General features: G+C 44.8%; 1 protein-coding gene and 1 long non-coding RNA gene across 12 annotated transcripts in view; one reads left to right on the forward strand and one right to left on the reverse strand.

Annotated features, from left to right (window-relative positions):
- Positions 1-17,375, reverse strand: part of LOC105474846 (uncharacterized) — a 34,832-nt gene extending 17,457 nt beyond the window's left edge. The window contains exons 1-2 of the long non-coding RNA XR_011621877.1: positions 17,239-17,375; positions 3,303-3,404 (exon numbers count right to left, since the gene is read on the reverse strand). This is a non-coding gene — a long non-coding RNA (uncharacterized lncRNA). The remainder of the gene's footprint in view (positions 1-3,302; positions 3,405-17,238) is intronic.
- LOC105474849 (enhancer of zeste 2 polycomb repressive complex 2 subunit) overlaps positions 14,043-19,789 on the forward strand; it is a 79,504-nt gene continuing 73,757 nt past the window's right edge. For 2 of the 11 annotated variants that reach the window (XM_071094300.1, XM_071094302.1), the window contains exon 1: positions 16,601-16,749. In XM_071094300.1, coding sequence (XP_070950401.1) covers positions 16,679-16,749 — 71 coding nt within the window. In that variant the 5' untranslated portion in view covers positions 16,601-16,678. Of the gene's footprint in view, positions 14,062-16,600; positions 16,750-17,513; positions 17,665-17,698; positions 17,769-18,340; positions 18,629-19,789 lie in introns of those variants that run through there. The other 9 variants (XM_071094293.1, XM_071094294.1, XM_071094296.1 and 6 more) reach the window with 8 other exon arrangements.

The following is a 19,789-nucleotide window of genomic DNA, read 5'->3' on the forward strand; positions in this document are numbered from 1 at the left end:
GTATCTCATATTAATCTTCACAGCAACTCTATGAAGTAGGAATTATGTATTATTATGTATTATATTATTTCTGTTTTACAGATGAATTGAATCTTAGGTTAAGTAACCCGCTAAAGATCACTTAACAGTCAGGATTCAAACTTAGTTCATCTTGGGTGGGTTGGGTGGCTCATGCTTGTAAACCCAGCACTTTGGAGGCTCAGGCAGGAGGATTGCTTGAGCCCAGGAGTTTGAGGCCAGCCTGGGAAACATAGCAAGACCTCATTTTTGTTAAAAAAAAAAAAAAAAAAAAAAAAAGAAAATGAATTTTGATCATCTAATTTCGGATTAGGACCCACATGCTTAATAGGACACACACTGCTTCTTGTATCCCCTACGTGAAAACAGTGCCCATGCTTTTGTTGTTCTAGTGCAATCTGGCACATGAAACCACAACCAAACTGAGACCATGAAATATACATGCTGTAAAATAAAATAAGTTATGCATCTCTCTTTTATCATATTGGGTATCGTATCACACCTGTAGTCCCAGCTATTTGGGAGGCTGAGGTGGAAGGATCACTTGAGCCCAGGAGTTTCAGGCTGCAGTGAGTTATGATCACATCACTGCACTCCAGCATGGGCGAGAGGGCCAGACCCTGCCTCTTAAAAAAAAAATCATTATTACAACTCTTTTTCAGTGTTGGAATACAGAAAACAGCCCATCTAGATTGATTTTGAGCACTCTGTCCTGCAGATCTTGGTTGATTGTTGGAAGAATGCATTTTATGGAACACATGTTAATTTTCTAAGGTTCTGAGCTCTCTTATTTACCAGGGCTAGCAATATCACTGGCCTCATTGGCTTCTCAAACCAGTCTGGCCTGGGCTAGCCACGCCCACGGTGGACCGGTGATTTGAACTCTTGTTCCATGTGCCCTGCCACCCTGTTTTGGCAGGTCCCAGCCCCAGGACCCCTTTCCCCGTTGCTCAGGACCACAGAGGAGTGTATAGGCAGCTGAGTCCCCACTGCTGCTTTAAAACGTCTATTTTTTTCCTCTCTCATTCTTGATCATGTTCTGCCTACTTTTCTGAAACCTGGTGTTAACACACAGAGCAACATTTGAAGAAACTTCTCAGAACTCAAACTCAGAATTAACCATTTAGCCTTCAGCCCCACTCTTTGTGAACAAAAGTAATCACTAGGTTTTTAAATGTTTTCAAGAGTCATGAATGATTGTCTTTTTGAATTGTTTTAAGCTATAAAAATTAACTCCTTTAAAAAGGGTATTCTTAGCAAAGACTTGGAACCAACCCAAATGTCCATCAATGATAGACTGGATTAAGAAAATGTGGCACATATACACCATGGAATACTATGCAGCCATAAAAAGGGATGAGTTCATGTCCTTTGTAGGGACATGGATGAAACTGGAAACCATCATTCTCAGCAAACTATTGCAAGGACAGAAAACCAAACATTGCATGTTCTCACTCATAGGTGGGAATTGAACAATGAGAACACTTGGACACAGGAAGGGGAACATCACACACCAGGGCCTGTCGTGGGGTGAGGGGAGGGGGAGGATAGCACTGGGAGATATACCTAATGTAAATGACGAGTTAATGGGTACAGCACACCAACATGGCACGTGTATACATATGTAACAAACCTGCACATTGTGCACATGTACTCTAGAACTTAAAGTATACTAAAAAAAATAATAAAAAGGGTATTTTTTTTTTTTTTTTTTTTTTTGAGACGGAGTCTCACTCTGTCACCCAGGCTGGAGTGCAGTGGCCGGATCTCAGCTCACTGCAAGCTCCGCCTCCCGGGTTCACGCCATTCTCCTGCCTCAGCCTCCGGAGTAGCTGGGACTACAGGCGCCCGCCACCATGCCCGGCTAATTTTTTGTATTTTTAGTAGAGACAGGGTTTCACGGTGTTAGCCAGGATAGTCTCGATCTCCTGACCTCGTGATCCGCCCGTTTCGGCCTCCCGAAGTGCTGGGATTACAGGCTTGAGCCACCGCGCCCGGCCAAAAAGGGTATTCTTAAAAATACTTTTGATATAAATGGTAACAGTAGAACACATCCATTTAACCTAAGAGTTTTCATGTACCAGCAAGTCAACAATTATTCATTCAACTAGCATGTGATTTTTTTCTTCTTTAACAAGAGTGGTATGGTTTTGTGGGTGCTTTGGGGATGGCTAATAAAAATGAGAGGGCATACCTGGTTGATCCTGACAGTAGCAAAAGAATAATAAATTTTAAAAAGAAATAGGAGGATTGTCAAGGCCCTCTGCTGGGGTGGGTAGGGGAGGGAATTCAAATTTTTGAGTAACTGACAATGGCACAAGCACTGCCCACTCAGAATGGACACTGGTCATAAACAGCCTGTGTGGCCGTATTGGTGTCACTTTAACATTAGATGGGTCGACCTTCCTTTGGTGCCAGCACTAACTGGTTTCCAGCTCCATCACCCCAGCTCTGGCTATAAACTTCTGTTAGGCACTTTTTTTTTTTTTCTTTTTTTCAGACGGAGTCTCACTCTGTTGCCCAGGCTAGAGTGCAGTGGCACAATCTAGGCTCACTGCAAGCTCTGCCTCCCGGGTTCACGCTATTCTCCTGCCTCAGCCTCCCTAGTAGCTGGGACTACAGGCACCTGCCACCACACCCGCCTAATTTTTTTGTATTTTGTTTTTTAGTAGGGATAGGGTTTCACTGTTAGCCAGGATGATCTCGATCTCCTGACCTCGTGATCCGCCCGCATCGGCCTCCCAAAGTGCTGGGATTACAGGCATGAGCTACCGCACCTGGCTGGCACTTTTGTGAACAAACCCTACTGTCGAAAGGAAAGGATTTGTCACCATTTGGGAGGTTCAGTTCCTGAAGGCAATTTCAAAATATTTTCAAAGAGATTTTGAGCATTTACTAGAAAAAGTTACCTCTTCTCAAAGTGTGCTGCTGATTGAGAACAGAAATTCCGGCATATTTAGCCAAGGATGTGCATTATTATTTTTATTTTTTGAGACAGTCTCACTCTGTCACCAAGGCTGGAGTGCAGTGGCACAATCTCAGCTCATTGCAACCTCCGCCTCCCAGGCTCCAATGATTCTTCTGCCTCAGCCTCCTGAGTAACTGGGACTACAGGTGCCTGCCACCCTGCCCAGCTAATTTTTGTATTTTTAGTAAAGATGGGGTTTTGCCATGTTGGCCATGCTAGTCTCGAACTCCTGCCTCAGCCACCCAAAGTGCTGGGATTACAGGCATGAGCCACCACGCCCCACCGAGAATATGCATTGTTATTTTGTCATACTTACTGGTAATTGGTATATTTAGTGGTGGCTTCCATGAAGTGACTATCATTTTATTGCAATGTCAAGTCAGGTGGCAGTGTCTGACTTAGTTGGAGAACCTTAAACCTAGTGAGAAAAGGAGGTTACTATTAGAGCGGTAGGTGCATAAGTATCACACTGTAAAGGAGAACGAGTTCGATTTGGAAAGAGCAACCAGATACCCCAGTTTGACAACCAGCAGTAAGGAGCACCGTGCTGTTTGCCTTCTGCATGTTGGTCACTAGATGAATGGAGTCCATACGAACAGAAACAGGTTCCCGAAACAGAACTGTCCTGAGCTCACTCTGTCTCAGTGCTGCTTCTGCCCTCCATGCTTGGGGTATTTTTTTCATAGTGAATTTTCAAGTTTAGAAGGTCTCTCAAAATGGAGCTGAGTAAAGAGGATTCAGGAAGTAGGCTGGCTCTAGGTCTTGTAAATATGGTAAGAGAATTCCACCAAGGAGAGAGAGGATTTCTCTGATTTTTCTTTATTACACTTTCTTGTATTATCTAAATGGTTTTTTGTTTTTGTTTTGAGACGGAGTTTCACACTGTTGCCCAGGCTGGAGTGCAATGGCACTATCTCCACTCACTGTGACCTCTGCCTCCCAGGTTCAAGCAATTCTCCTGCCTCAGCCTCCAAGTAGCGGGATTACAGGTGCCTACCACCACGCCAGGCTATTTTTTTTTGTATTTTTAGTAGAGACAGGTTTTCACTATGTTGGCCAGGCTGGTCTTGAACTCCTGACCTCATGATCTACCTGCCTTGGCCTCCCAAAGTGCTGGGATTACAGGCGTGAGCCACCATGCCTGGCTATCTAAATGTTTTATAATAAATGGACATTTTATAACCTAAAATGTGGCATTTTAAAATGTTATGGTCTGTAACAATTAATGAACAAGTACATTGTGCAGTTTTACTTTTAAAAATTATAGAAGCAATGCACACAATCTTATTGTAAGAGTCAGGGCAAGCCATAATGGCACAGAGCTGAATGGGAAGGTTCCCTCTTCACTGTCCTCTTGCTTCCTTGCCCAGAGGTGACACGGTTTTGTGCACATCCTTCCAGTCCCTTTCTATGTATTTTTCTTTGTATATATGTGCATGTGTCCTTCTTATATTTAAATAAATGTGGTAATACTATATATACTGTTTTATAAATTACAATTTCCATTTTATACCACATCTTAGAGATATTTTAGTATCAGTATATACAGATTTACCTTATACTTTTTGTTCAAAAATTTAAAAAATATTCATTTAATCTCAATAGCTGCATAGTATTTACTAAATATATATACACACATAATATAGCTGTACCATAATGTTTTTTTTTTTTTGAGACAGAGTCTCACTCTGTCACCCAGGCTGGAGTGCTATGGCGCAATCTCGGCTCACTGCAAGCTCTGGTTCCCGGGTTCACACCATTCTCCTGCCTCAGGCTCCCAAGAAGCTGGGACTACAGGCGCCTGCCACCACGCCCGGCTAATTTTTTGTATTCTTTAGTAGAGACGGGGTTTCACCATATTAGCCAGGATAGTCTCAATCTCCTGACCTCGTGATCCACTCGCCTCAGCCTCTCAAAGTGCTGGGATTACAGGCGTGAGCCACCGCGCCCGGCAGCTGTACCATAATTTATATACATCCTGAATTATAGATATCAATTACATCCCGAATGATGGACATGAAGCCCTTTCCTGTTTTTTTCTATTATAAACAATGTTTTATATAGTGACTATCCTTATCCTTATGTGCATGTAGGATACGTTTTGTTGGAAAGGTTATCTAGCCATGGAGTCTCCAGCTCAGAGTGCGCGCACAAATTCAATAATAGCAAACACTGCCCAACTGGCTTCCTAAACACCGTGTCACTTTACACCCTCCACATGGATGAGTTCTGTTTCCTCAGATCCTAGCATTTTGCTGACATCATATCTTGAAAAACAGCAAATTTATCAGGTGCGTTTGTCAGATTTCTTGAATGTGCATGTCTTCCTTTTATAAACATGTTTTAAAATCACACGGAGGCTGTGTGCAGTGGCTCACGCCTGTAATCCCAGCACTTTGGGAGGCTGAGGCAGGCGGATCACTTGAGGTCAGGACTTCGAAACCAGCCTGGCCAACATGGTGAAACTCTGTCTCTACTAAAAAATATAAAAATTAGCCGGGCATGATGGTGCGTGCCTGCAATCCTAGCTACTCAGGAGGCTGAGGCAGGAGGATCGCTTGAATCCGGAAGGCAGAGGTTGCAGTGAGCAGAGATGGCGCCACTGTACTCCAGCCTGGGTGACAGAGTGAGACTCCATCTCAAAAAAAAAAAAAAAAAAAAAATCACATCACATGGAAATGTCACTTTTCAAATCTGAAAGCAAAGACACCAAAATGGTAAAAGTGGTTCTACTTGGGAGATGGGCTGTAAACAATTTTCATTTCTTTTATAATCTGAAAAAAAGGACAGTTAATGAAAAGGAATGTTAACATTCAAACATAGATGTTATCAGAAAAAAACAAAAAACAAAAAACCAGTGGTTATAAAAAAAAAAAAGAGAGAGAAAGGGAGAAAGAGAAAGATACCAAATAAGTCCCTGTGCATTTAGCCATTGAATTAGAATTGGAGAACTGGTTTGTTTATACTGCAAAGTAATGCTAGCTTGGGCTTTCAGGACACAAAAAGCATTTATTCAGGATAGACATTTGAGTAGATCCTTTAATATGTTATGAAAACACATATAATTATTACAATTTGAAAATATGATTTAATACTTTAGAAAAAAATTAATAATTTATTTCCTGCTAGGATCCAGCCTACTTTAAAAGAACAGTGGTTTGTAAAACAATACAAGGTGTGCCATATAAGAAAACTATAGGCAAAACGAATGTCTTTTTACTGAGAAGTTTCTGCCAGTTCATTAACTATTATACACTATTTTATCAGTCATAAGATACAAAATATTGAGCAACTGATAATTCTTTTAAGATTATCCTAGGATAATCCTTGTATGACTGTATTCACAAGTGAGTTTATAAGGTCAATTTCCTGTGCAATATTCTAAGTTCAGTGATTTTTTTTCCAAAAATTTCACAGGTCAGATTATGTATGACAACACTGAAAGTCAACCAGCTCTATCACTTGATATATTGCCCTTAGTTTAAAATGGCTGTTTTTAAAAACATATGGCTCCCAGCTGAAGTTTTATCACTGCTGTTTTTCTTCCCAGAAGATTCTATACCAATTTGATAAATTTTATCAGTGGGAAAATATTTTCTCCTCAAATTAGGAATGAATTTGTGCAATTGGAGATGTTTCTCATATGTAAAATATTCAATCAGAACATGTTCTTTTAATGTCAGGAATGTCTTTAGCCAGCAATTATTAGTATACCAAGAATTGTAAAGCAACATGTCAATAGACTGTCATGGAAGTTTTACAAAACTAGAGTTGCCTTGTCTTTCCAGTTGGTGTCTTGGGCCAACAGGCCAGGTATCAGCAGGAAGTGTGTGCTACAGTACTCTGCCTGCCGGCCCACGTGTCTAGGACACAAGGTGACAACAGAACTTTGCAGCTCAAACTCACCAAGGACATGCAAGAGTTTGAGGAGGGCATCACCCTGAATTGGGAACAGTGGATAAGATCAAGTTCAGGATCTTGTTGACAGAAAGATCTTTTATCCAGTAACCCCATTCCCATCAGGAATGCCTGTCAGAAATCTCACTGATTTCTGTCCTGGTTTCAGGTTCCAGGTCACACATGCTGCCTTGAGGTCCTAGGCAATGATGACTCTAGGGGTAAGGGAGTTAACTGCCCCGCCAATCATGGAAGTGGGCTGCTGAAGGCACCCAGCTCACTCTGGTCTTGGGAGCGGGTCTAGGTTGTCCCGTCGCTGACCTGGCCACCTTCTTACCTTGGCATAGTTAACTATTCCTCTGCTCCAAATCCTACATCCCTTCCTTGCTTTCCTCTTGCTTGCTTTCTTGAGGAATTCTCTACATTCCATGACCTCCAACCCCCCATCTTTATTCCTGTAGCTGGGACTACAGGGCATAAAACAAAATAAGCACTAAGTAAATGTCTTTTGAATGAATAAATGAAGGGTCAGGTACGGCCTAGACTTTTCAACATTTTTGCAAACATTTTAAACTGTTTTACTTTTGTCTAATTATATATATATATATTTTTTGGATAATAAGTTCTTTAAACTAGTTACCAAGTCAAGTAATTCTGAACTGTTATCAGTAGACACTGCAGAGAATGCAAGAAGTGCTTTTAGTTGAAACACGCTGGAAATCAGTGAAAAAGAAACTGGGTTCATTCTATCCAGATTGTATATATTTTCAGATAATCTGAACACTTCATTTACTTTTTGACCTTTGCGTTTTCAGCCTAAAGATCAATCCCTTATCTTCATTTAATGGAATCTCTTCTCTTTTCCCTCCCTAACTCCTACCTCACTCTCTCTCAATCTTTTTAGGTGCAGTGATCAAACATGCTTGTAGTATTTACTTTTGTGGATACCTCTAATTTTTTTTTTTTTTTTGAAGTTTGATCATGGCTCACTGCAGTCTCAACCTCCTGGGCTCAAATTATCCTCCCACCTCAGCCTCCCACGCAGCTGGTATTACAGGCACAGCCTAGCACGCCCTGCTAATTTTTATATTTTTTGTACAAATGGAGTTTCACCATGTTGCCCATGCTGGTCTCAAACTCCTAAGCTCAGGTGACCTACCCACCTTAGCCTCCCAAAGTGCTGGGATTACAGGTGCAAGCTACCACGTCTGGACTGTTAAGAAACTTAGATAAGCAAGATCATATGATAAATATTGTCTTCTTTCACTTAACATTTTATTTATCAGATTCATTCACACTGTTGTATGTAGCTGTAGATTCTTTGCATAATTGTAGAATATACCATTATGTAAATTAACCACAATTTATTCGTTCTACTTTTGATGGGCATTTGGATAGTTTCCAGTTTGTGAGAATTACGAACTTTTTTGTACATGTTGTTTGGTAAATGTATATACAAACAAACATATACTTGCTAGAGCTACACCTAGAAGAATGGCTACGGTATGGGGTATTCCATATTTGTTCAAGTTTCATAGATATTATCTCTTCTCAAATTTCCAAAGTGGCTGTACCAACTTGCACTTCTATTAGCAGTGCATAAAAATTTTCATTGCTTCATATCCTTACCTACATTTGGTATTTTCTGTATTTTTTCATTGTAGCCATTGGGTAGGTATATAGTGGTATTCCATTACGGTTTTATTTGCATGTCTCTGATAACTAATGAAACTGGGCACCTTTTTATGTTTATTGGACATCTACGTATCCACTTTTTTGGGTGCCAGTTTATTAAGGGTCTCTCCCCTTTGGCCATTTCCTAACATTTTCTTTTTCAAATCGTCTTGTGGTTTACATGATCTGGATGACAAGTGTTTTGTTAGGTAAGTGTATTGTGAATTTCTCCTATTCTTTGGCCTGCCGTTTGAATATCCTAATGGTGTCTTCTGACAAACAGAAGTTCTTAAATTTAATACAGATCAATATATGATCAATTGGTCAAGATATCACTTATTTCCTTTATGGTGTCTTGTCCTGTTGCCCATGCTGGAGTGCATGGTGCGATCTAGGCTCACTGCAACCTCTGCCTCCCGGGTTCAAGAGATTCTTGTACTTCAGCCTCCTGAGTAGCTGGGATTATAGGTGCCCACCACCACGCCTGGCTAATTTTTGTATTTTTAGTAGAGACGAGGTTTCACCACATTGGACAGACTGGTCTTGAACTCGCAACCTCAGGTAATCCATCCGCTTTGGCCTCCCAAAGTGCTGAGACTGTAGGTGTGAGCCACTGCACCCAGCCGTTTATGGTGAGCAGAGTTTTGATTCTGTTTAAGAACTTTTTGACTATTCCAAAATCATTCCTTGTTTTCTTTCACATTTAGATCAGCAGCTCATCTGGTTTGAGGCAGGGGTCAAGATCCACCACCCGCCCACCGCCCCCCCACCGTAAGGATGGCCAGTTGACCCAAAACCAATGATTGAAAAGATGATCCTTTCCCAACTGCACTGAAAAGCCACCTTTGTTATAAACCATATAGGTATGAGTCTGTTTCTGGACTGTTTCCCATTGGTCTATTTGTCGATCTTCGGGGCAGTATCGCTGTCTTAATCACAACAGCTTTAAAAAGCTATGTTTTGGCCAGGCACGGTGGCTCACGCCTATAATCGCAGCACTCTGGGAGGCCAAGGCGGCGAATCACCTGAGGTCAGGAGTACCAGACCAGCCTGGCCAACATGGTGAAACCCTGTCTCACTAAAAATACAAAAATTAGCTGGGTGTGGTGGCAGGCGCCACCTATCTGGGAGGCTGAGGCAGGAGAAACGCTTGAACCCAAGAGGCACAGGTTGCAGTGAGCCAAGACCATGCCATTGCACTCCAGCCTGGGCAACAAGAGTGAAACTCCATTTCTAAAATAAAATAAAAAGCCAGGTTTTTATATTTGGTAGTAAAGTTGCCCAGTTTCATTCTTAATTCTCTTGGCTCTTTTCGGCCTTTTGCATTTTGCGTGTATTTTAGAATCAACTTGTCAATTTCCACACACAACACAGATGCAAATGCATTCACAAATCCTGTTGGGATTTTGATTGGCATTGTGGTGAATCTATGCATCTTCCAAATCATAAAAATGACATTCTATTTAGGGCTTTAAAAAAGTTTTCCTCAATATTGTTTTGTAATATTTTGTGCATAGGTCTTACACATCTTTCATCAGATGACTAGATATTTGATATTTTCCCAAAGATAAATGGTACATATCACTTTAAAAGTTTAATTTCCTCTTTACTGTTAGTACAAAGAAATAGATTTTTTGTAAACTAGGTTTGTATCCAGTCACCTTGTTAACTTCCATTAATTCTAATACTTGAAGATTATTTATACAATTGTGTGGTTTTGTTTCCAAGTCTTATCCTTTCCTAAAACCATTTTTTTTTTTTTTGGAGGCCGTCTTGCTCTTTTGCCCAGGCTAGAGTGCACTGGCTTGATCCCAGTTCATTGCAACCTCTGCTGCCCAAGTTCAAGCAATTTCTCGTACCTCAACCTCTTGAGTAACTGGGACCATAGGCATGCACCACCACACCTGGCTAATTTTTGTGTTTTTAGTAGAGACAGTGTCTCACCACGTTGCCCAGGCTGGTCTTGAATTCCTGCGCTCAGGCAATCAGCCCACCTCAGCCTCCCAAAGTGCTGGGATTACAGGCGTGACCCACCACGCCCAGACTTAAAAAAAAAAAAAAAAAAAAATTAAAATAAAAAAGGTGGGGTCTTGTTTTGTTGCCCAAACTGAAGAGTAGTAGCTATTCACAGGCACAATCCCACTGGTAGTGATCAGTACAGGAGTTATGACCTGGTCCATTTCCAACCTGAGTCAATTCACCCCTCTTTAGGCAACCTCGTGGTCTCTAGTTCCTGGAAGTTCACCATACTGATGCTCAACTTGGTGCAGACACCTGATCAACACAGCCCACTACAGCTCAGCACTCCTGGGCTCAAGTGATCCTCTACGTCCTCTCTTTGTACAGTATTTTTCATTCTTTATTTATCTTCTTCTTTGTTATAGCCCAGAATAATGGTAAGATTAATCAGTTCTTTGCTTCCCCAAATCCTCAATAGTCTTTTACAAGACAGGTGTCACATCTGGAAAATGATAGTCTACCCAGGGGTTGTTTGTAAGCATATTTTGGCCAAGTACTCCTCAGTTTCACACTTGAATTTGTTTAAAACAGCCAGGTAATTTCTAGGTAGTCTAAAGACTAAATCTATTCTAGTCTACTCATTTTGTTTGATCAAATTTCTTTCTCAAAAGTCTTAAAATGGTAACATCTTGATCAGTTTAGCTGAAACTGTGTTTGGGAAAGTGAATAATATGATATGGCTGGAACTTACAGTGGTGGAAGTATGAGATAAAGCTGAAATAGCATCTTGTTACAGCCAGATTAAGGGATACGGGAGCTGGGAGGTCACGATCTCCTCATTATGTAATTTTGGGGATGACATCCCATTCCTTTTGTGGCCATATCCTATTAGAAGCAAGTCACTTTGGGAGGCCGAGGTGGGCGGATCACAAGGTCAGGAGATCGAGACCACGGTGAAACCCCGTCTCTACTAAAAATACAAAAAATTAGCCGGGCGCGGTGGCAGGCGCCTGTAGTCCCAGCTACTCAGGAGGCTGAGGTAGGAGAATGGCGTGAACCCGGGAGGCAGAGCTTGCAGTGAGCCGAGATCGCGCCACTGCACTCCAGCCTGGGCGACAGAGTGAGACTCCGTCTCAAAAAAGAAAAAAAAAAAAAAAAAAAAAAAAAAGAAGCAAGTCACTAGGTCTAGCCCACAACAAGGGAGAAGATTACACATGGCAGTGAATACCAGGAGGTGGTATTAATAATACGGAAGTACTGGCCGGGTATGGTGGCTCACGCCTGTAATCCCAGCACTTTGGGAGGCCAAGGCAGGTGGATCACCTGAGGTCAGGAGTTTGAGACCAGCCTGGCCAACATGGTGAAACCCCATCTCTACTAAAATTACAAAAATGAGCCAGACATGGTGGCGCATGCCTGTAATCCCAGCTACTCAGGAGGCTGAGGTAGAACTGCTTGAGACCGAGGTTGCAGTGAGCCAAGATCGTGCCATCACACTCCAGCCTGGCCAACAGAGTGAGACTCTCTCTCTAAAACAAAAATAAAAATAAAACCAAAAAGGAACATTTTAGAGGCTGGCTACCACACCTTCCTCGGGTTTTCTAGAGGTGACTATTTCAACCTGTTCTGAAAAGGATCAGGTTAATTTCAATCACAACCAAAAATTATGTTATCTTTATTAAGGTTTCTCGACATGCCACACATCTCCTGGCCCCATCCTGGGGTGTGTTCCAGGCTGTAGTACAATGCCACTCCGGTTCTTCATGAGAGCTCATCCCTTCTCAGGCTCCCTGTGTTGAGAATTGATACTCCTTATATGCAATCTTTCTTGTATCCTATATCCAATCTGTCAGGAAATTCCACTGCTTATACCTTCAAAATACATCCAGACTCTACTTCCCACCAGCTCACTGTTACCACTTTGGTCTCAGCCACAATCATTTCTTCCCTGGCTTATTACAACGGACTCATCACTGTCCTCTCTGATTTGGCCCCGGCTCCGCTTCAGGCTCCTTTCAACACAGGAGCTAAAATGATCTTGTTTAAATGATCATATCACCTTTTTGCTCAAAATCCTCTCATTTTGTAAAAGATAAAGACCTAACTATGGTCCACAAGGAGCTGAAAAATCTGCTTGTGCCTCCTACATTCTTCAACATCATTTCCTACTTTTCTTCCCCTTCCCGTCCAATAGCACATCAGCCATGCTTCTGCCTCGGGCCCAGGCACTGACTGGCCCTTCTCTCTGCCTAGAACAGTCTTCTCTCAGTAAATTCTCCCTCAGCTCCTTCAAGTTTTTCTTCATATGTCACCTTCAAAATGAGGGCTTCCCTAACCAAGTGGTTTTTAAAAAATTATTTTATTCCAAGGCTGGAGTGCAGTGGTGCCATTTCACTGCAACCTCTGCCTCCCAGGCTCAAGCCATCCTCCCACCTCAGCCTCCAGACTAGCTGGGACTATAGGCACTTGCTACCATGACCGGCTAAGTTTTGTATTTTTGGAAGAGATGAAGCTTCGCTATGTTGCTCAGGCTGATCTAGAACTTGTGAACTCAAGTAATCCTCCATCTCAGTCCCCAAAGTGCTGGGATTACAGGCGTGAACCACCTCACGTTCAGCCCCAAGCTGTTTTAAAATTACAGCATTTGCACCCAAAACTTCCCTCTTCCCATGCCTTTTTTTTTTTTTTTTTTTTTTTTGAGACGGAGTCTGCTCTGTTGCCCAGGCTGGAGTGCAGTGGCGCGATCTCGGCTCACTGCAAGCTCCGCCTCCCGGGTTCACGCCATTTTCCTGCCTCAGCCTCATGAGCAGCTGGGACTACAGGCGCCCGCCACCACGCCGGGCTAAGTTTTTCTATTTTTAGTAGAGATGGGATTTCACCGTGTTAGCCAGGATGGTCTCGATCTCCTGACCTCGTGATCCATCCACCTCGGCCTCCAAAAGTGCTGGGATTACAGGCCTGAGCCACTGTGCCCAGCCGCCCATGCCTTATTTATTTATTTATTTTTTTGAGACAGAGTCTCGCGCTGTCGCCCATTCTGGAGTGCAGCGGCGCGATCTCAGCTCACTGCAAGCTCCGCCTCCCGGGTTCACGCCATTTTCCTGCCTCAGCCTCCTGAGTAGCTGGGACTACATGCCCCCGCCACCGCGCCCGGCTAATTTCTTGTATTTTTAGTAGAGACGGGGTTTCACCGTGGTCTGGATCTCCTGACCTAGTGATCCGCCCGCCTCAGCCTCCCAAAGTGCTGGGATTACAGGCGTGAGCCACCGCGCCCGGCCTGCCTTATTTTTATTACCACCTCATGTTCGGTATAATTATCATTCAGAGTAAGCACTCCACAAATGAGTGCTGAATAACGTGTGGAAAGTAAATCCCATTTTTGGGGTTGAAAGGGAGGTTCTGAGAAGTCAAGGGATGCAAAGGGAAGTTCTGCGATGTTAACAGCCTTAACGTGGCACTTCATCTTCTCCAGCTCCCCCAGGACAACCCTGAGGATCAGCTGTGTGCCGGGAGACCTAGGCCCTGGGGTTACAACAGTGAAAAAGGTAGTGCTACTTCCTGACTTTGGGGCTTAAGTGTTTTTGGTTTCATCTTGTAACTTTAATACTGAATTTTTGTTGTTCACACAAGGCAGAACAATCTTTACACAGAAATGAAAAAGCTTGGTGATCCTCAACCTCCATGTCCACCTTTGCGTTTAGCCTGGCTTTCTGCTTCATCTACACCCCTTGAGTAACTGGCATTTACACACACACTTGCTCATATGTTTACTATTCATTACACATATTAAACATATTTTTTCCCATTGAAATAGTCACAGAGGTCTGTACAATGGGCTTGTATATTTTCTTGCTTTCCTGGGTTAGACATCTTCAGACTTTTTTTTTTTTTTTTGTAGCAAAAGCAAAATACTTCTTCCCCCTCCTAACTTTGCTGTATTTGTCATATACGGAAAGGAGTCGCAAGACATCATACAAACCCCACATAAAATGAAATCCTTCTGGACTATTTTCAAATTATCCCTTTTCTGCCATTACTGTGGCCTAAACTACCTTGCTTAAATGGATAATATCATTAAGAAAATACTGTGATCCACTGGCATCCCTTTTCACCCTAGCCTTCATATTACATTAAATCTGTTATATATATATTTAATATCATCCCACCTAGCTCTTTAATGGTTAGAGTCCAACCGACACACTCTTCTCGGTGGGAATGGTCGCTCTATAAAGTTCTTTTTACATGTTTCTGTTTTTTCCTAACATTCACTTGGTGCCAATAATCATATTTTGTCCAATCACTTTTTTTTTAGAGACAGGGTCTCATCCTGTTGCTCAGGCTGGAGCGCAGTGATGCCATCATAGCTCACCCTAACCTTGAGATCCTGAGCTCAAGCAGTCCCCTCCCTCGGCCTCGGGGGCAGTTGGGACCATAGGTACTTCCGTGCCACCACACCCATTTATTTTTAAAGTTTTTTTGTAGAGATGGGGTCTTGCTATGTTGCCCAGGCTGGTCTTGGAGCTTCCCACCTTGACTTCCGAAAGTGCTGGGATTACAGGTGTGAACCACTAAGCCTGGCCTGGAACATCTTGATCCATCCATCCCTTGATTCTAAACGTCTAACAATTTATATGACATTTCACACCATGTTGCATATATTTATATACTGCTTTGATGTGCTTTATGGTAGTCTCTAATTTCATTGATCTTCCTCTTAAAAAATGTCGTTTTACTATTTAATATTATAGGACTGATAAGTTCAGTAATTTGATAAGCAACTTAGGGATAAGTAGTTAATTTCTGAGGTTTAAGTTGCTGGTTTTAAAAAATTGCAAACTGCTGGCCTAGATAGATGCATTTTATCTTGCAAAATGAATGTATTGGTGACTGTAAGTAATGACAGCTATAATTCGTTACGTTATTTTACAGTCACATCTCAGTTGCATAACTTACTTTTTGCAGTCTTATTGATTCACAAGATAATTTTGCTTTTATCTGAGCACATGATTGCTTGTTTCTCCTTATCTTTTAGCTTCCCTTCATATACACTTTCCAACATTGGCGTGGTTCAGAATATATGTGAGGAATGGAATGGTGATTTAGGAAAGGCGGGAAAATTATGGGCTAAATCCCCTGATGAAAAATTATGGCCGGGCGCGGTGGCTCACGCCTGTAATCCCAGCACTTTGGGAGGCTGAGACGCGTGGATCACAAGGTCAGGAAATCGAGACCACCCTGGCTAACATGGTGAAACCCCGTCTCTACTAAAAACACAAAAAATTAGCCGGGCGTGGTGGCGGGCACCTGTGGTCCCAGCTACCCTGGGAGGCTGAGGCAGAATGGTGTGAACCCGGGAGGCGGAACTTGCAGTGAGCCGAGATGGCGCTGCTGCACTCCAGCCTGGGCGACAGTGTGAGACCATCTCAAAAAAAAAAAAAAAAAAAAAGAAAAAGAAAAAGAAAAAGAAAAATTCTGGCTAGTTATTAAAATCATTAAAAAGATTTCTTCAGATTTTTACCCCAACAGTTCATAGGTGGCCTTTTTTCAGTGTCCAGTCTGAACTATCAATATGGAATCTCAGTTTACAGGACAATGGTATTTTACCCCATAGGTACATCCTAGTAAAAATAAATTCGGGATACTCTTAACTGCATTGCCACATGAAGCAATAGGAGAGATTGTATCCTAAGCAGAAGCCCCCTAATTCCTGAGTTGAGGCAGGTTGACCCCCCCATAACTAAGATCATTGTTTAATCACTAAAAAATATTGCAAATATCCTTACACTTTGCAGAGGCGGCAAGTGAACAGCGCTCATCTTAATAAACGATTTTTAACACTGACACTTGCTTGGCACTACAAACACTGGAAGGGTCTGAAATGGCAGTAATGTCACCCTTTCACAGGTTTCTAGGGCGATAAGCACTGCGAGCTCAGCCAAAGTCCAGCGGTGGAGGCGGGGGGCGGGGCGGGAAGTGGCCGAGGCAGCAGCAGGCAACATCAACGGGACCCGGGCCGGGCGCTGTGTCTCACGCCTGTAATCCCAGCACTTTGGGAGGCCGAGGCGGGCGGATCACCTGCAGTCGGGAGTTCGAGACCAGCCTGACCAACACGGAGAAACCCCGTCTCTACTAAAAATACAAAATTGCCGGGCGTAGTGGCGCATGCTTGTAATCCCCGCTACCCGGGAGGCTGAGGCAGGAGAATCTCTTGAACACGGAAGGCGGAGGTTGCGGTGAGTTGAGATCGCGCCATTGCACTCCAGCCTGGGCAACAAGAGCGAAACTCCGTCTCAGAGGGAAAAAAAAAAAAAAAGAAGTAACGGGGCCGGCGGCAGCGCGCGGGCCGGGAGAGCGTCTCCCCGCAAAGGCCGCGCCGCAGCAGAGCCGACCTCCGGGGCCCGTGCCCTCCCCTCCCTGGGCACCGCCAGGAGAGGCCAGCTCGGGCCTCGGCACCGCGCGCGGGGAAACGAGCGCGGCGGTTAAAACCGTTACCACCCCCGAGTTTTGAACTGGTTCAAACTTGGCTTCCAGTCCCCGCCTCGCCCCTCCCCTCCCCTCCCCTCCCCCTCCCCTCCCCCGCCCGGGAACTCCGCGGCGCCGGTTCCCGCCAAGAGCAGCCGGCGCGTCGTCCCGCCCTTCGGCCCGTTCCCGCCACCCATCCTCCCCGCCTCCCGTTCGCGGTGGGCTCCGGGCCCCCGCGATGTCTCCCGGTTCCCGCCTGCCTGCACACCGCCTTCCTGAGAGGCGCCGTGTGTTCAGCGAAAGAACAAAGAGACGGCGGCAGCGCTTCCACAAGGCCAGTCGCGTCGCTTCAAGCGAGCCCCGCCACCGCCCGCGCGCGCACGCGCCACCACCGCCCGCCCGCGAGCCCTGAGCGCACTCTGCGTGGGGCTGGCTCGGCGCCTCCGAGCCCGGCGGGCCCTGTGATTGGACGGGCGCCCGCCTAGCGTCCCGCCAATCGGGGCGGTGCTTGATTGGGTTGGGGGGGCCAAATAAAAGCGATGGCGATTGGACTGCCGCGTTTGGCGCTCGGTCCGGTCGCGTCCGACACCCGGTGGGACACAGAAGGCAGTGGAGCCCCGGCGGCGGCGGCGGCGGCGCGCGGGGGCGACGCGCGGGAACAGCGCGAGCCGGCGCGCGGGACGAAGGTAACGCGCCGCTGCGGGCGGCCCGGCCGGTGGGGCTCCAGGAGTGCGAAGCGGGCGGCGGCGGCGGCGGCAGGACCTCCCCGCCGCTGCTGTGCCGGTCCCGGGTATCGCCTGAACGGGGCTCACCCGGGCGCCGCGTTTGTAGGCGTGCGGGGGGTGGAGGGTGAGGGGAGACCCCCCTCCCCGGAAGGAGCTGTGAGCTTAGGGCTGGCCAGCGGGAGCCTGCGAGTGGGGCAGCGCGGACCCCCGGAGCTGCGGGGCGGGGGGCGTGTGGGGGGCAGCTTTCCGGGTGCCTGCCCTGGCCGGGGCGCCGGGGCCGGGGTCGGGGCGTTCCGGTGCCCGGTCCAGGGTGGCAGCTCGAGCCTCAAGTCTCCTTTGTGTGGCGCGGCCGCGGCGGGAGCGCCCGGGTGGGACGGGACAGACACAAGTTGGTGGGACCCAGCCGCCGAGTCTGCACTCAGACAAAGGACGGACTGTGTCTCCGGAGGGCTCGGCGCGAGGGGAAGGGGCATGACACCCGGGCCCGCCGGCGGGCGGGAGAGGGGCGTGGGGAGGCGCGGGCCGCTGCCGGGGTGGGCAGGGCTCGGCCCCAGCCCCGCGCACGCCCCCATCCCGGGCGCGCTGACCCCGGGCTGGGGCCGCGGCGACCGCGGGACGACGTTCGCGGCGTGGAACTCGGAGTAGCTTCGCCTCTGACGTTTCCCCAGGACGCACCCCGAAATCCCCTGAGCTCCGGCGGTCGCGGGCTGCCTCGCCGCCTGGTCTGGCTTTATGCTAAGTTTGAGGGAAGAGTCGAGCTGTTCTGCTCTCTATTGATTGTGTTTTTGGAGGGCTTCCTGTTGAATTCCCACTTCATTGTGTACATCCCCTTCCACTCCCCCCAAAAATCAGTGCCACACGGTTACTTTTTGAAAGCGGGAGGAATCGAGAAGCACGATCTTTTGGAAAACTTGGTGAACGCCTAGTGAGTTCCCACTTTCTAAAGAATCGTAATCCTTAAACATTACAAGCTGTTTTGGCCAACTTGTGTGATACATCTGAGAATGGCGACAGGTGCTAACGAAATCAACTGTCATTCAGCCAGAGATTATTCCCCAAATCCCGACGGGTTGAATGAGGATGAGGTGGTAGAAGTAGGTGATCAAAATAGAATGGCTATGACAAATGTGTGTTTAGATTCTATGGTTAGCAGTTTCTTAGTAATTGGTCTCGTTTTCTGTGAACAATAGCTTTGGTGATTCAGAAAAGACTGGATGCAGAAATGTTTGTTGCCTAAGAAATTTAACGTGTGCTGTCCACAGTTAAACTTCCTTTGTTTATCACACAGTATCTGTAACATTTAAATTCATTTGGAAATAAAAATGTATCTTTGATGTTTACTTAAAGGCTTGCTTTTTAGGGTTCAAGGAAGTTATTAGCTTAATTTTGTGGAGTTTTGATGTCACCATAAAACAGCATTTAATAAACCTTTGAAAAACACGAATGTAGTCACGGTTGAATGTAGTCAATACTTTTAGGGGTTTTGGAGTTTATTTTCTATTACTCTTCATAAGCATTAGCAACTAATTCATATTTAAGAATACGGATCAAGTGTGTAATCCTAACTTGTTTATTTGTAAATTTTATTTGCAAGAAAACAGAAGTATTTAAGATATATTTTAATGTTCTATTCATGGTCTCTAAAGTTAGGAATAGGTAGGATTCTAGTCATAGATATAAAGCATGTTGTTCTCTCTTTTTGGAGATGTGTTGGGTTATGTAATATTTAAGGTTTCCCGGAAACAGGAACATTGCATCTTAAATTCTCGTTTTTGTGGAAAGTGAGTATATTCCAGGAAAACAAGTTAGAAAAACATAGGCGTTCTTCTGGTTGCACTGTCCTATGTGATAAAGATCTAATGTGCATCTACTAACTTATGGTTTCTTAAAAATGGAGACAAATAAGTGCAGTATAAATTTATTACATATATTTTGGAGAGTGTTGACACCACCGTACAGGCATTCCAGGTGCTGGTCTAAGTGTTGAGACATTATAACAAAAAAATAACGTTTATATTAATTACTAATAATTCTGTATTAAAAAATCCTATTAATAATCTTGTCCATTATGAGATGAGCTAGTTAT

Source organism: Macaca nemestrina, chromosome 4 (assembly GCF_043159975.1).
Source record: "Macaca nemestrina isolate mMacNem1 chromosome 4, mMacNem.hap1, whole genome shotgun sequence".
Taxonomy (NCBI): domain Eukaryota; kingdom Metazoa; phylum Chordata; class Mammalia; order Primates; family Cercopithecidae; genus Macaca; species Macaca nemestrina.